This window comes from Petromyzon marinus, chromosome 21 (genome assembly GCF_048934315.1).
Source record: "Petromyzon marinus isolate PM22_M1 ecotype Great Lakes invasive population chromosome 21, UKy_Petmar_22M1.pri1.0, whole genome shotgun sequence".
NCBI lineage: Eukaryota > Metazoa > Chordata > Hyperoartia > Petromyzontiformes > Petromyzontidae > Petromyzon > Petromyzon marinus.
Window position 1 is genome coordinate 10,308,980 of NC_133687.1, and position 13,075 is coordinate 10,322,054.

The 13,075-nt window shown below is 51.6% G+C and overlaps 1 protein-coding gene across 1 annotated transcript; it reads right to left on the bottom strand.

The window, feature by feature from the left end:
• Positions 1 to 3,233: 3,233 nt before the first annotated feature.
• Positions 3,234 to 12,763, bottom strand: LOC116944637 (uncharacterized). Its single transcript, XM_032958376.2, has 2 exons — positions 12,535 to 12,763; positions 3,234 to 4,622 (listed from the first exon to the last, which is right to left on the bottom strand). Exons 1-2 carry the CDS (start codon positions 12,761 to 12,763, stop codon positions 4,126 to 4,128), a joined length of 726 nt encoding a protein of 241 aa, XP_032814267.2. The 3' UTR covers positions 3,234 to 4,125.
• Between the last annotated feature and the right edge of the window lie 312 nt (positions 12,764 to 13,075).

Genomic DNA, 13,075 nt, shown 5'->3' on the forward strand with positions numbered 1-13,075 from the left:
GTTGACAAGGCCGTACGGGTGAGATGAATAGCATGATAAGGGGGTAGAAATTATATTGGTAAATCATTAATCAATAGGAAACAGGGAGCTGGTAGGAAAGCAGATGTCAAGAACCGAGTGAAAAATATTGCAAAGTTGGTCGAAGAAGAGGACATCAGTGGGGGCGACGGGAGAGGTGCGAAGCGCCGAGAAGCCCTCTGCATGAGGTAGAAGAAGGCGGCCACATGCCGCCAATATTCTAGTGGACTACAATTGGAAGAGTTGGGGACTCGGTGTTATGGAGTACAAGGACTGTCCATATTCGGCACTGAGGGCTGTGAATACAAGTGTGATGCCCGTCACATGGTAACACGACTTGTCGTGTGTAGCTTTAATTTCTTTATTTGTGCGACCCCATTGTAACAATAATGCCGTGTTCTTGGGTTCTTTTGGTAAAGTCAAGTAGATAGAAAAATAATAATACAGTGAATAAAAATAATAAAATAATAATAAAAACCCACTAATGTAGACTGTAGCCTGGTTCTAAATCGGAGTGAGTTTCCTGGCAGTCTATAATGTAGACTGTAGCCTGGTTATTAAGTTTGGTGAGTATACTGGAATTTTACAATGTAGACTGTAGCAATGGTTATTAAGCTGGGTGAGTGTACTGTCAGTCTATAATGTAGACTTTATCCTGGTTCTTAACCTCGTTGAGCGTCCTGGCAGTCTATATTGTATACTGTAGACTGGTTCTTAACCTCGGTGCGTGCACTGGCAGTCTATAATGGAGATTGAATCCTGGTTTTAAGCTGGTGAGCGTATTGGTTGAATCCTCACCGTTCTCATGATCATTGCAACTCCACGACGTGAGATCTTGCATGGAGCCCCAGGCCGAGGGAGATTGACAGTTCTTTCGTGTTTGTTCCATTGGCGAATAATCGCACCAACTGTTGTCACCTTCTCACCAGCTGCTTGGCAATTTCTTCTTTGGTTCTTTCGGTAAAGTCACGTAGAATGAGAATAAAATAATGAATTAACAAAATGAAATAACGCAATAAAATTCTCACGACGTTTCTTGTAGCCCATTCCAGCCTTGTGTAGGTCTACAATCTTGTCCCTGACATCCTTGGAGAGCTCTTTGGTCTTGGCCATGGTGGAGAGTTTGGAATCTGATTGATTGATTGCTTCTGTGGACAGGTGTCTTTTATACAGGTAACAGGCTGAGATTAGGAGCACTCCCTTTAACAGTGTGCTCCTAATCTCAGCTCGTTACCTGTATAATAAGACACCTGGGAGCCAGAAATCTTTCTTATTGAGAGGGGGTCAAATACTTATTTCCCTCATTAAAATGCAAATCAATTTAAAACATTTTTGACATGCGTTTTTCTGAATTTTTTTGTTGTTATTCTGTCTCTCACTGTTCAAATCAACCTACCATTACAATTGACTGATCATTTCTTTGTTAGTGGGCAAACATACAAAATCAGCAGGGGATCAAATACGTTTTTCCCTCACTGTAGATACATCTTAGTTTAAGATGCCAGGATATTGCATGTCAGGAATCTTGTCCTTCACAGATGGGATGAGATCACGAATTGTATGTATTGTGTTAAATCTTACTTTGATCTTGTGTTATTTATGAATGTATCATAACCTTTCACCACCCGACATGGCCAAATAGTGCAAAATGTGTCACGTTGATAAAAGACAAATAGTTCACTACTCTAGCCCATCGGTGTGTTGAAGAGTGAATCCACAACATTTACAATTTTTGACTACGACGTTTTGCTGGTAATAACATCCAGCATCATCGGGCAATTTGCCAGAATAGTGAAGCCCTCCACCTGCTCCCAGTCTTAAATATCATTGTGCCTCCTGTGTTTCGGCCCGTGCCCCCAGGCGATCCAGTGGTTGGTGCGCCGCCCGAGTGGGAGCAGGAGGCCGTCCCCGTTGACGGACCAGCGTCGCGGACTCAGTCCAAATGATTGCGATTCCATTGATCCTTGCTCTAGAGTTGCTCGGGAATGTCTGAGTGTCTAGGATTGTTGTGTTTTGTTCCCTTACTCTGTCTTGCCCGTTATATATCCCCTTCTCTCCATGTCCCCTCATTGTTGCGGGTAATTTGTTTTACGGGTTGTCCCGTTTTTAAAGGCACACGCCACGAGTCCTGTTTTATACCTCTTTATTGTCAATCTAATTCTGCGCATACGTGCTCTTACATGTTAATTGAATATTTGCCGGGACAGCTACTTTTTTAATAATGGGGTGGGGGGGTGATGGAATGACATAGTGACATCTACTGGTTGGAAAAGGGAAGCACGGGTACAGGCACCACTATAAACATCATCCAATCCCCAAAAGGAGAGGTATCTGGGCCAAAGGTGAAGGGCGGGGCTGGCCGGCTAGAAGGTTCCACGAGAGGGCGTGCCTGGAGGCAGAGCCTAACCGCGCCTGCGGCAATATAAGCGGAGGCGCAGGAGGACTCGGAGTTAGTGTGTGGAGTCTTGGGTCCGGACTGCGTCGCTGCTCGCCGTCATCTCTCTCCGTCGTCCGGCCACGTGGCGGATCTTTTGATCTGATCCCATCTGTGAAGGACGCGAAGGCTCCTCTTTGTATTCTCAAAACTTCAAAGGCCCAGGGTGATGTCGTACCACGCAGCCAATCGTGCGCTTACCTGTGCCGTCGTCCCTCTAGACCATCTCTACCGTGGCCTAATCCTCGTCCGCAGCGGCGGTCGCCGGCCACCCATTGTCCTTCGCTGTCCATCGTCTGGAAGGACGCTTGCTCTTTTCTTGCCTAATATTCCGCCCTCCGTCCTCCCCCCAATGTTGTGAGTAGCTCATTGCGGTTTGCCTAGGGAACCTTTTCTTTCTGCGCACATATAATTTTAAACCAATTTTAGGGGCATCGCTATGTAACCTGTCCTGCGAGGGTCAGCCAATCTCCTGGCACTGGGAAACCGTGGGACTTTCCCCCTAGGGGCCCTTCGGATTACAACCTGATGAGCCAGGCAATCCCCCGCCAGGACACTACATGGGTGCAAGTGCTGCGTGTGTGTGTGCTCAGGGTGGGGGGTAGTGGATAATCGTGGTGCTTGCGGAGTTGCTCCACGGTCATGGCACCACACAGTCACCGACTTACGAACACGTGACTGACGAACATCCACCCTTACGATCGAACCGCCATTTTCTTTTTATTAACCATCCGACTTGCGAACGTTCGCACCTACTCGCGAATTGAACAGCGGAACTCCTTTGTTTGGCAGAGCGATCCTCCTCGAGATATAATGAGTCCCAGCTTCCCGATGGAAGTGAGTGTGTGTGTGTGAAAGTGCGTGCGTGAATGTGTGTGTGTACTCGTGCTCCCGTGTGTGTGTGAATTTGTGAGGACGTAGTATGCCCCTTCCGACAAGCAAGTCAGCATCAGCACTCAAAGTGAAAATGAAACAGATGTTTGTCTTTTCAAGTTACTTTATTGTACAACTTATATACTGTACAGCATTTACAATAGTTATACGTGCAAATGTACAATATGACTTCTTATTTATGAGTTTAACAATGCTTAAGTTTTTTTGCGGTAACAATTTCTATGTCCAGTATGTAAAGTGCATAAAATGTAATATTCAGTTCCGAGGTACGAACAAATTGACTTTCAAAATGCGTGTTCATTCATAACATGTGTGTGAGTGTATGTCTGTGTCAAGAGACATACACTCATAGGTGCTTGCTAACAGCACTTTCCTCTACAGTCTATTAAGGCTATACGGGGGGGTTGGTCTTTATCTTCCTTTGTGTCAAGAGCGGTGGCACTGTAGTTAGCTCAGTGTTAAGAACCCGTCGACCGGAGTTCAATTCTAACTTATGATCAATAACAGTTGGGAATTTTTTTTTTATTTTAGCCTAAAAAATAGTTCTTGATGTGGTGTATAAACTTCAGCACTGGGACGATGAAGATCTTCAGGCGTGGCATTGTTCAACAACCGCTTCTTGTGTCGATGCTGGCCTTCATTGGTTCTTGCTAATAGCACTTGTCCAACAGTCTGTTCAAGGCAATACGAGGGATCGTATTCGCGTATTCTTTTCGTTACTTTTTAATTGGGGCAAACTTGAAGCTAAAGCGATCTTTAAACTGCCCAAATTGAAAAGTTTACAGGAAGAATTGTCTGAGCCATCTAAATTTAGATGTCTTGGCTTTGGTAGTGGGGATGCCGCTAGTGAGGGTGCTCGTGGAGGTGGCAGCCATGGTGGCAGCGGTGGCGGCCGTGATGATGGCAGCCATAGCAGTGGCGGCCATGGTCACGTCGGCAGTGTTGGCCGTGGCAGCATCGGCTGTGGTGGCGGCAAGACTCAGCATCTCCATCTCCTGGTGGAGCATCTCCTTCTGCTGAAACAGCGCCACGATCTCCTGATACAGCGTCACGTTCTCCTCGTGCAGCGTCTGGCTTTCTTGACGCAGCGTCTCGTGATACTCGATCGCTCGCTGTTGCAGAATATTCTCCCGACGCAACGCCTCCATCTCCCGAAGTGCCGCCTCCATCTGCTCGCGAAGCATCTTGTTCTTCTGAAACATCATCGCAACTCGCTCTTCCTGCGCCTCATTCGCCTGACTCAGCAGCTCGTAGTTTTGTTTGCACGTTGACATATCTGACAATAGACAAGGATAAAAAAAAAATAACAATTAGGAAAGGGACAGGCACAAGAAATATACTTTCTGCACAATGTACTTCTTACTTCACTTGTGGTTGTATTTGGCACATCTCCTTGTCTCTCTATATTCTAGATCAACAATGAGCCTCAATCGATGTTGATTTTTTTTGGTCTCTTGATTTTTTACTGTAAAGTACATCCATTTCCATTTCTTCCAGTTGGTTTCTATTCCTAACTTGATTAGCCCCCCCTTTTTTAACCAAGTTAAACCTAAGTTAAACTTTAGCAGCCATATAGTTTACAGCAGTATACTGCAAGGCAACCGGTTTTTCAGCTTAAATACTGCCTCCTGCCTCTTGTTCATGTATGTAATACTCTTCAACCTGCACACGGCCATCTCTCCGTCCCCCCAACCCCCTGCAGAATAACAAAAGGTGGCTTAACTTAGCCACCCCCACGGCCCTTCTTGGCTCCCCCCCCCCGCCCTTAACCTGTATATAATCTCGGGTATCTTAGAGCTCTCTTCACTTGATACAGATATTTTACTGTGACGGTTTCCACCTGAATATGGAAGCTTGTGTTGCCTTCGAAACGTCGTGATTTAATTTAGTTTTTCATTTATTTTATTTTATTGATTTTTTACCTATGTGTAGAGGTGTTAACTACGCGCTGTTGCGTAACCTGCGTTGCCACCAGGGCAGTGCAGCATTACCCCTGGGTACAACGGTTGGGGTCAGTCGAGGTGAAACGGATCGTGGCCAGGGTTTGGGGCGAACCAATCAGACAGTTCCACGTGGGAATGTGTGATTGGTTCTGCCTGGCCACGAAGGGGTATAAGACGGGTGACCCAACGGACCTCGGGGAGTTCTCTCCCTGCACGAAGACAGAAGACTGGGCTGAAGCCTAGCTAGGACCCTGGACCAGCCTTTCAGCCCTTCTAAGGGCTAAGGCTCGGCATACCCAGTGGTCAGGACCCACCGGGCCAGCGGTGGGTCAGATAGCCTCCCCTAGGTCCTAGCCGGAGGACTAGGATAGCGGTAGACGTGTGAGTCCCGCCAAGTCCGGAGGTTGTACCTCCTTAGGTATCAAGGAGGATAGCGGTAGACGTGTGAGTCCCGCCAAGTCTGGAGGCTGTACCTCCCTAGGGTATCGGGTGAGGGGACCGAATATCCCTCTGGATGTGTTAAGCATTGTATAAGGAAATAATACAATAAACAGAGTGTGCCTCCATAAGAAGTCTGCTGGTCCTTACAACACTACAACTGGAGTCAGAAGTGGTTGGAAATGGAAACCAGAAGTTCAGCCCACGCGCGGAGCCAGAACGAAGATAATGCTGTCTCACCTGCATGCACCGGCTGCTCCGCTGAAAACGCTGCCGCGTTGACGGCCGCCCAGCCACCGGTTGAGCAGCCGGTTGCTCCCCCTGCCATGGGGGACGAACTCAGGGCAGCACACGGCCGTCTCGCTCAACTCCTACACGCCGCGGCCTCCATTCTCGAAGAGATCAACTTGGAGGTTGCGGGCAGGCCGAGTCAACCGCCGGCAGACGTTCCCGCCATCGGCCAGGGCAGACATTTTGATTTTCCCGCCGGGGAACCACGTGATTCCGCCGGAAGCGGAAGCCAGGGGCATCCTGGGAACGCGGGGGGCCCATCACAACCCGCAACGTCATCAGCACGCGACGCTGCGAATTCAACTTTCTCAGCGGACGCCGCGTCATCACTGTACCGACACGGTACAGTAGACTCTATCGGCCGGGAAATCGCCGATCTCCGGCTCGAGACGGTACAAGCTGAGGGGGAGACGACGTCCGCCCTCCAACAACGCCTGCCCATCTTCCGAGAATTCACATCTGAAGGGGGCGACTGGGCAGCATTCCAGCGTCGCTTCCTGAGCCACAAAGAGATGGTGGGCTGGTCGGACGCACAGGCGCTCCGAGCACTACCGGCCACTTTGGATGACGACGCTCTCGCCTCACTCCTCACCATCCCCAGGCAACAAAGGGCGACTCTTCAATCGGCCCTCCGACGGATGTCCGACGTGTACGGGCCTCCATCCGACGTCCGCAGCCGATTTTACGACAGGCGACGCCGCCCTAAAGAGTCTCCGTTGGCATTCCGGACCGCTCTACTGGCGATGGCAAGAGCGGGTTACCCTCGCATGGACGACGAGGCCATCGATGCCATCGTTCTCCAGAAGATGCTGGAGCTGGCGCGCGAGCTGCGCATCGTCATCCAAGCGGTGGACGACGACAGTATGTGCTCGCTACGAGCCGCTCGGTGCATCCACGCACATCTGCTGCTCCACACGGATTCGACCATCGCCGCCTCGGCTTCGACGTCGGAGCCTTCCAGCAGGGATGCCGAGTTCTCCCCCGACCGGGCCTTCATGGCGACCAGGTCAACGGGCCGGCGATCGTCCGACCACGCTGGTCGCCGCAACGACCAGCAGTGGGGACGGCCTGCTCCACGCGGCGACGTGACGTGCTTCAACTGTGGCCGACGAGGCCACATCTCCTCTGACTGCCGTGCGCCTCGACGACGCCCCTCCGCATCCCGGGGCCAGGACTACAGGACGTCCACGGCATCGTGGCAAAACCAGGCAAGTCGCGACGCCTCTCACGCTCGGCCCTCATTCACACCATACACACTGCAGCGCACCATAAGAAGGGCTCGCGATTCGGCGTGTGATGGGGGGTATTCTGGCGTTTGTTCGCGGCCACTCGGACCTGGGCAGTGGTCTGAGTTGGCCCATAGGGTAGTCGCGGCGACGGCAGGTTCATCCGTGGTTGTCGGATCAATCGAGGGTGTGGAATTTCGTGTGTTGGTCGATACTGGTGCGTCGGCTACGATCATTTCGGATCTGATTTACAATATACTGCCCGTACGATGCCGCCCCTTGGAACGGGTTTCTATCCCGTGTTTCGCCGCTAATGGCAGTTCACTTGGCATTATTGGGCAAATTCGGGCGCAAATTTCGATTGGAGACATTAAATTGGCAGGGCCTATTTTGGTCTCTTCTTCCCTCGCCGTGCCGTGTTTGTTAGGCACTGATTTTCTCGCGAAAATGCCTATTAAGATCCTTGTAGATCAAGGCTGCATCGAACTCCCGTCGGGTCGACGGATGGCGTTCTTTCCCACACCCTCACATCCGCGCATGGCTAGTGCCTCGGTGCAGGCGTTTGTTGCGAGCACAGTCCGCATTCCGCCAGGGACACAAATGCTCGTGCCCTTGCAACTTAAAAAACCGCTAGCCCCGGAGGCCTCGGCACATGGCATTTTGCTGGGGCCTTCAAACGCAGCTGCTAAGGGGTTAGATTTGGTGGCTGCACAGACCCTCGTAGCAGCCGACAGGGAGCCGTTCTTGCAGGTTTTGAATGTCGGATTGTCCACAACCGTCATTCCGCAAGGAACTGTGCTCGCTCACGCGACCCCGGTGCCGTTGGGGACCGGAGTCGCGGGACACGTGCGTGACACGCCGCAGGTCCCACCTCCTTCCGAATCGGATGAGAGATGGTTGGACGCGCTCTGCACAGACACGGGTGATCTGTCTCATTCGCAGCGAATTAAATTGCGCGCTCTTCTGCGAGAATTTTCCGATGTCTTTAGTAAATCTAAATTTGATATTGGCTGCACCAAGCTGCTGCGTCACCACATTGATACTGGTGACGCTGCCCCGATTCGACAAAACCCGTTTCGGCTTAGCCCGGCGGAGAAACAGCATGTTAAATCGGCTGTGGATGACATGCTGAAGGCCGATATAATTTCTCCCTCCACTAGTCCCTGGGGTGCTCCAATAGTGCTGGTCAAAAAGCACGATGGCAGTCTCCGTTTTTGCGTTGATTTTCGGCGCCTAAATAAAATCTCGGTAGCGGACGCCTACCCTCTCCCTCGTATGGACGAGTCATTGGATGCCCTGGCAGGGGCGCACTATTTCTCCACCTTGGACCTTCTGTCGGGGTTTTGGCAACTCCCCCTCGACGAATCGTCAAAACCTAAGACTGCTTTTCGGACACCACAGGGCCTTTTCGAGTTTAATAGATTGCCCATGGGTCTCCACTCGGCCCCAGCGACGTTCCAGAGGCTCATGGAGCTGGTCCTCGCTGGGCTCCAGTGGGACTCATGTCTCATTTATCTTGACGACGTCATCGTCTTTAGCCGCACGTTCGGCGAACACATCGAACGGTTGCGTGCTGTCTTCTTGAAAATGCGGGCCGCTAACTTGAAATTCAAGCCGCAGAAGTGTCACCTTCTGCGTGAGTCTGTGCGCTATCTGGGCCACATAGTTAGCCGCTCGGGCATTTCTACCGACCCTGAAAAAACCAAATGTGTTCAACATTGGCCGACCCCTACATCTGCGGGCGATGTTCGTAGTTTTATTGGTTTTGCGTCGTACTACCGCCGGTTTGTTGCTGGCTTCGCGACGATTGCCAAGCCGCTCCACGCCCTTACGTCAAAAGGGGTGGCGTTTCATTGGGGGGACGCAGAACAGGCTGCGTTCGACTCCTTGCGGAACGCGCTCGTGACGGCACCGTCCCTTGCGTACCCCGATTTTTCCGTGCCATTCGTGTTGGACACCGACGCTAGCAATACGGGGATTGGGGGTGTTCTGTCACAAAAAGTTGATGGCATTGAAAGGGTTGTTGCCTATGGTAGCAGAGTCTTGTCTCTTGCTGAACAAAGATACTGTGTGACCAGACGTGAGCTGCTGGCCATTGTTTTTTTTATTCAGCAATACAGGCCGTACCTGTATGGTCAGCATTTTACCGTGCGATCTGATCATTCGGCTTTACAGTACGCTCTGCGGGTTGACCAACCGTCCGGGCAGCTTTCTCGGTGGCTCGAAGTCCTTCAGGACTACGATTTCAATGTCACTTACCGTAGGGGTGCACAACACACGAATGCCGATGCGTTGTCTCGCCTTCCGCCGGCTCAAAAATGTGCGTGTTTTTTGGGCTCGGGCCGTTGTAAGCCACCACTGCCTGCGCAGGTCGCGCCTCTCACAACGGTGTCAGCCGCACTTCCCGCCGCCTCAGCGCCGATGTTGGATCATGCAGATCCAATGGCCAGTGACGATTTGCTGGGGCTAACTTTGGCCGAATGGGGTCGGCACCAGGGCGAGGACATGTCATTATTGAGGTTGCGTCGCCACGCGAATAATGCGGTTCCAAGACAGGGCAAATTTAATTCATTTGTCATGAAGCGCGGCTTGTTGATGCATTGGGATGCTGACTCGTGTCAACATAAAATCGTCGTGCCATCCGCCTTGCGATGCAAGGCCGTATGGGCGGCGCATGAGCGTTTATTGCACCTGGGTGTTCATAAGACCATTGGGTTGTTGCGGTTGCAATTTTTCTGGCCGGGCATGCTGCGCGACGTCACTGACATTTTGCTGGGATGCACCCATTGTGCGCAACGTAAACCACCGGCTAAACCGGCATGCCCGCCCCTGCAACCCATTTCGGTCTCTCGTATAAATGAGTTGGTGGCTCTCGATATTTTGGGCCCTTTTCCTACTACGCCACGGGGTAATAAGTACCTTCTGGTTGGGGTAGAGTATTTTACACGGTGGCCTATGGCCTGGGCCCTCCCCAACCAGTCGGCGGCGGCCGTTGTGGACGCCTTTGTTCAAGGCTACGTCCTGGACAAGGGCGCACCAGAACGGTTGCTGACCGATCAGGGAAGAAATTTTTCGGGAGCCTTGCTGACTGATGTGTGCCGCCTGTTGGGCACTAAGAAAGTGCGCACTTCGCCCTACCATCCCCAGACCGACGGCATGGTGGAGCGCCTTCATAGAACTCTCACCGCTATGTTATGCCATCAGGTCGATGAATCCCACCTCGATTGGGACTTGCAGGTTCCGGGGGTCCTCACCGCATACCGTATGGCACCTCACGCGGCGACGGGATTTTCCCCGTTCTTTCTAATGTACGGCAGGGATGCCTTTCCTCCCGCCGACGTTCGGCTGGAAATCGAACAGCCACCGCAAAAGTCAAAGCTCGTTGACCACTTGCGATTCAACCTCCGTAAGTTGGCCGAGGCACGGGAGGCCGCCATTGAAAATTCGGCTTCCCGCCAACGGGCGAATTTGCGACTGCGGGACCCTCGGTCGTACACGCATCGGTGGGCACCGGGAGACAGGGCATGGCTCCACTGCCCGCAGGTGCCGGTGTCCACGTCGGCCAAACTCCTCAGACCATGGCGAGGCCCGGTTGAGGTAGTGGAAGTCCTGCGTCCCCAATGTGTTAAAATTAGCTGGGGACGGCGTCGCTGGTGCGTTCACCCCTCTCGGTTAAAACCCTTCGTCACGCCACGCGTCCCTCCACAACACACACGACATGGGGGCCGAGTGTGCGACGCGTCCGACGAGCCGGATGTTGCCCCGTTGGTGCCTAACCCACAGCGCAGGCGTGTCATTCCTCCTGCAGATGACGCGGGAGTGACGGCTCCATGCAGGCCACGTTCGGCCTCAGTGGACCGTGGAGCAGCAGGTGTCCCCGTGGAGATGCCTAAAGGCCCACCGGATGCTCTGGCTCATCCTCCTCCTTCCCTTGTGCCGCCAACAAAGCCTGCCATCCCCTACGATGGTCCCGCGAAACGCACGCGCGCGAAATCTCGCCGGTTGTTATAATGTTTTTTTTGGCATGTCTAGTGCCTTGTACATACGTTATGTTGTTAAGGGGGGTATTTATAGGGGTTTAATTGTTCTTGTTGTTCGTGAGGCACACTCACAATTCTTCTACCGTTGGTAATTTCGGAGTTCCCATTGTTGCAGCCGGGACGGCTGGAGCTTCCGAAGGAGGGGGTGATGTAGAGGTGTTAACTACGCGCTGTTGCGTAACCTGCGTTGCTACCAGGGCAGTGCAGCATTACCCCTGGGTACAACGGTTGGGGTCAGTCGAGGTGAAACGGATCGTGGCCAGGGTTTGGGGCGGACCAATCAGACAGTTCCACGTGGGAATGTGTGATTGGTTCTGCCTGGCCACGAAGGGGTATAAGACGGGTGACCCAACGGACCTCGGGGAGTTCTCTCCCTGCACGAAGACAGAAGACTGGGCTGAAGCCTAGCTAGGACCCTGGACCAGCCTTTCAGCCCTTCTAAGGGCTAAGGCTCGGCATACCCAGTGGTCAGGACCCACCGGGCCAGCGGTGGGTCAGATAGCCTCCCCTAGGTCCTAGCCGGAGGACTAGGATAGCGGTAGACGTGTGAGTCCCGCCAAGTCCGGAGGTTGTACCTCCTTAGGTATCAAGGAGGATAGCGGTAGACGTGTGAGTCCCGCCAAGTCTGGAGGCTGTACCTCCCTAGGGTATCGGGTGAGGGGACCGAATATCCCTCTGGGTGTGTTAAGCATTGTATAAGGAAATCATACAATAAACAGAGTGTGCCTCCATAAGAAGTCTGCTGGTCCTTACAACACTACATATGTGACTTTGCCGAAAAAAGAGTATGAATCCTTGCAGTCACGAAAGCTTCAAATCTAGAATTGGAATTGTCTTTTCAGCTGTGCTCACTTTTTGTGCTGGAATCATAATAGATTATTTTAAAATAAAAGTCAGAAACGTGACTAAAAATATTTTAAAAAATCACGCGCAGATATACATCCACACACATAAAGACCCGTAGACTCACAGAGACCCGTAGACTATTTCACACTGAGATATCCACAGACTCACAGAGAATCCAATAGACTCATGCATACAACTAACAATGTACTCACAACAATGACCCATATACTCACCAGTAGACTGAAACAGAGACCAAAATACTCACTCACACGCGGAGATCCATAGACACAGAGATCCACATATTCACCCACACAGAGACCCTCAGACTCACATGGAGACCCAGAGACTCATATAGACATCCACAGACTCATAAAAACGCACACACCGAGAATGTTGCTACTCACCGACACACTGACGGCGACACGACATGACGCCTATGATTGTAATCGCCATCAATATGAAGGCACTCGCAAGCAATGCCAGAGTCCATGACATTGCGACCATGTCGGGTTTCTGGCATGGTGGCATTGGTATGGGGTAGTCCACGTCGCCTCCCTCTTTGCCCGTGAAGAGGGGGAAGACGTTCCCAACAGACACGGAGCCCAACATCAGCAGCAGCAGTAGCAGGAGCATCTTGCCGCTGGTGTCGCCAAAGTCCGAGTGTGATCACGTGCTTAGAGAGCCCTGTGTAGTGACGTCATCATTTCCGGCCATGACCCGGGGTTAGAGATTTCCTGTTTTGACACGTGGTTTCGAAACGTGCCTGTGACGTCACAAGCTTTCAGATGTGTTATTTGTTTAAGGGAGTCATTTAGAACCTGTACTCGCTAGAATTCAACACAGTGACCTCTGCATTACAAATGTACGTGATATTTTTTTTTTTAAATGGCCATTTTTATTTAACATAGGATTGAAAATAAACTATTTTATTCATTTCATTGTCAT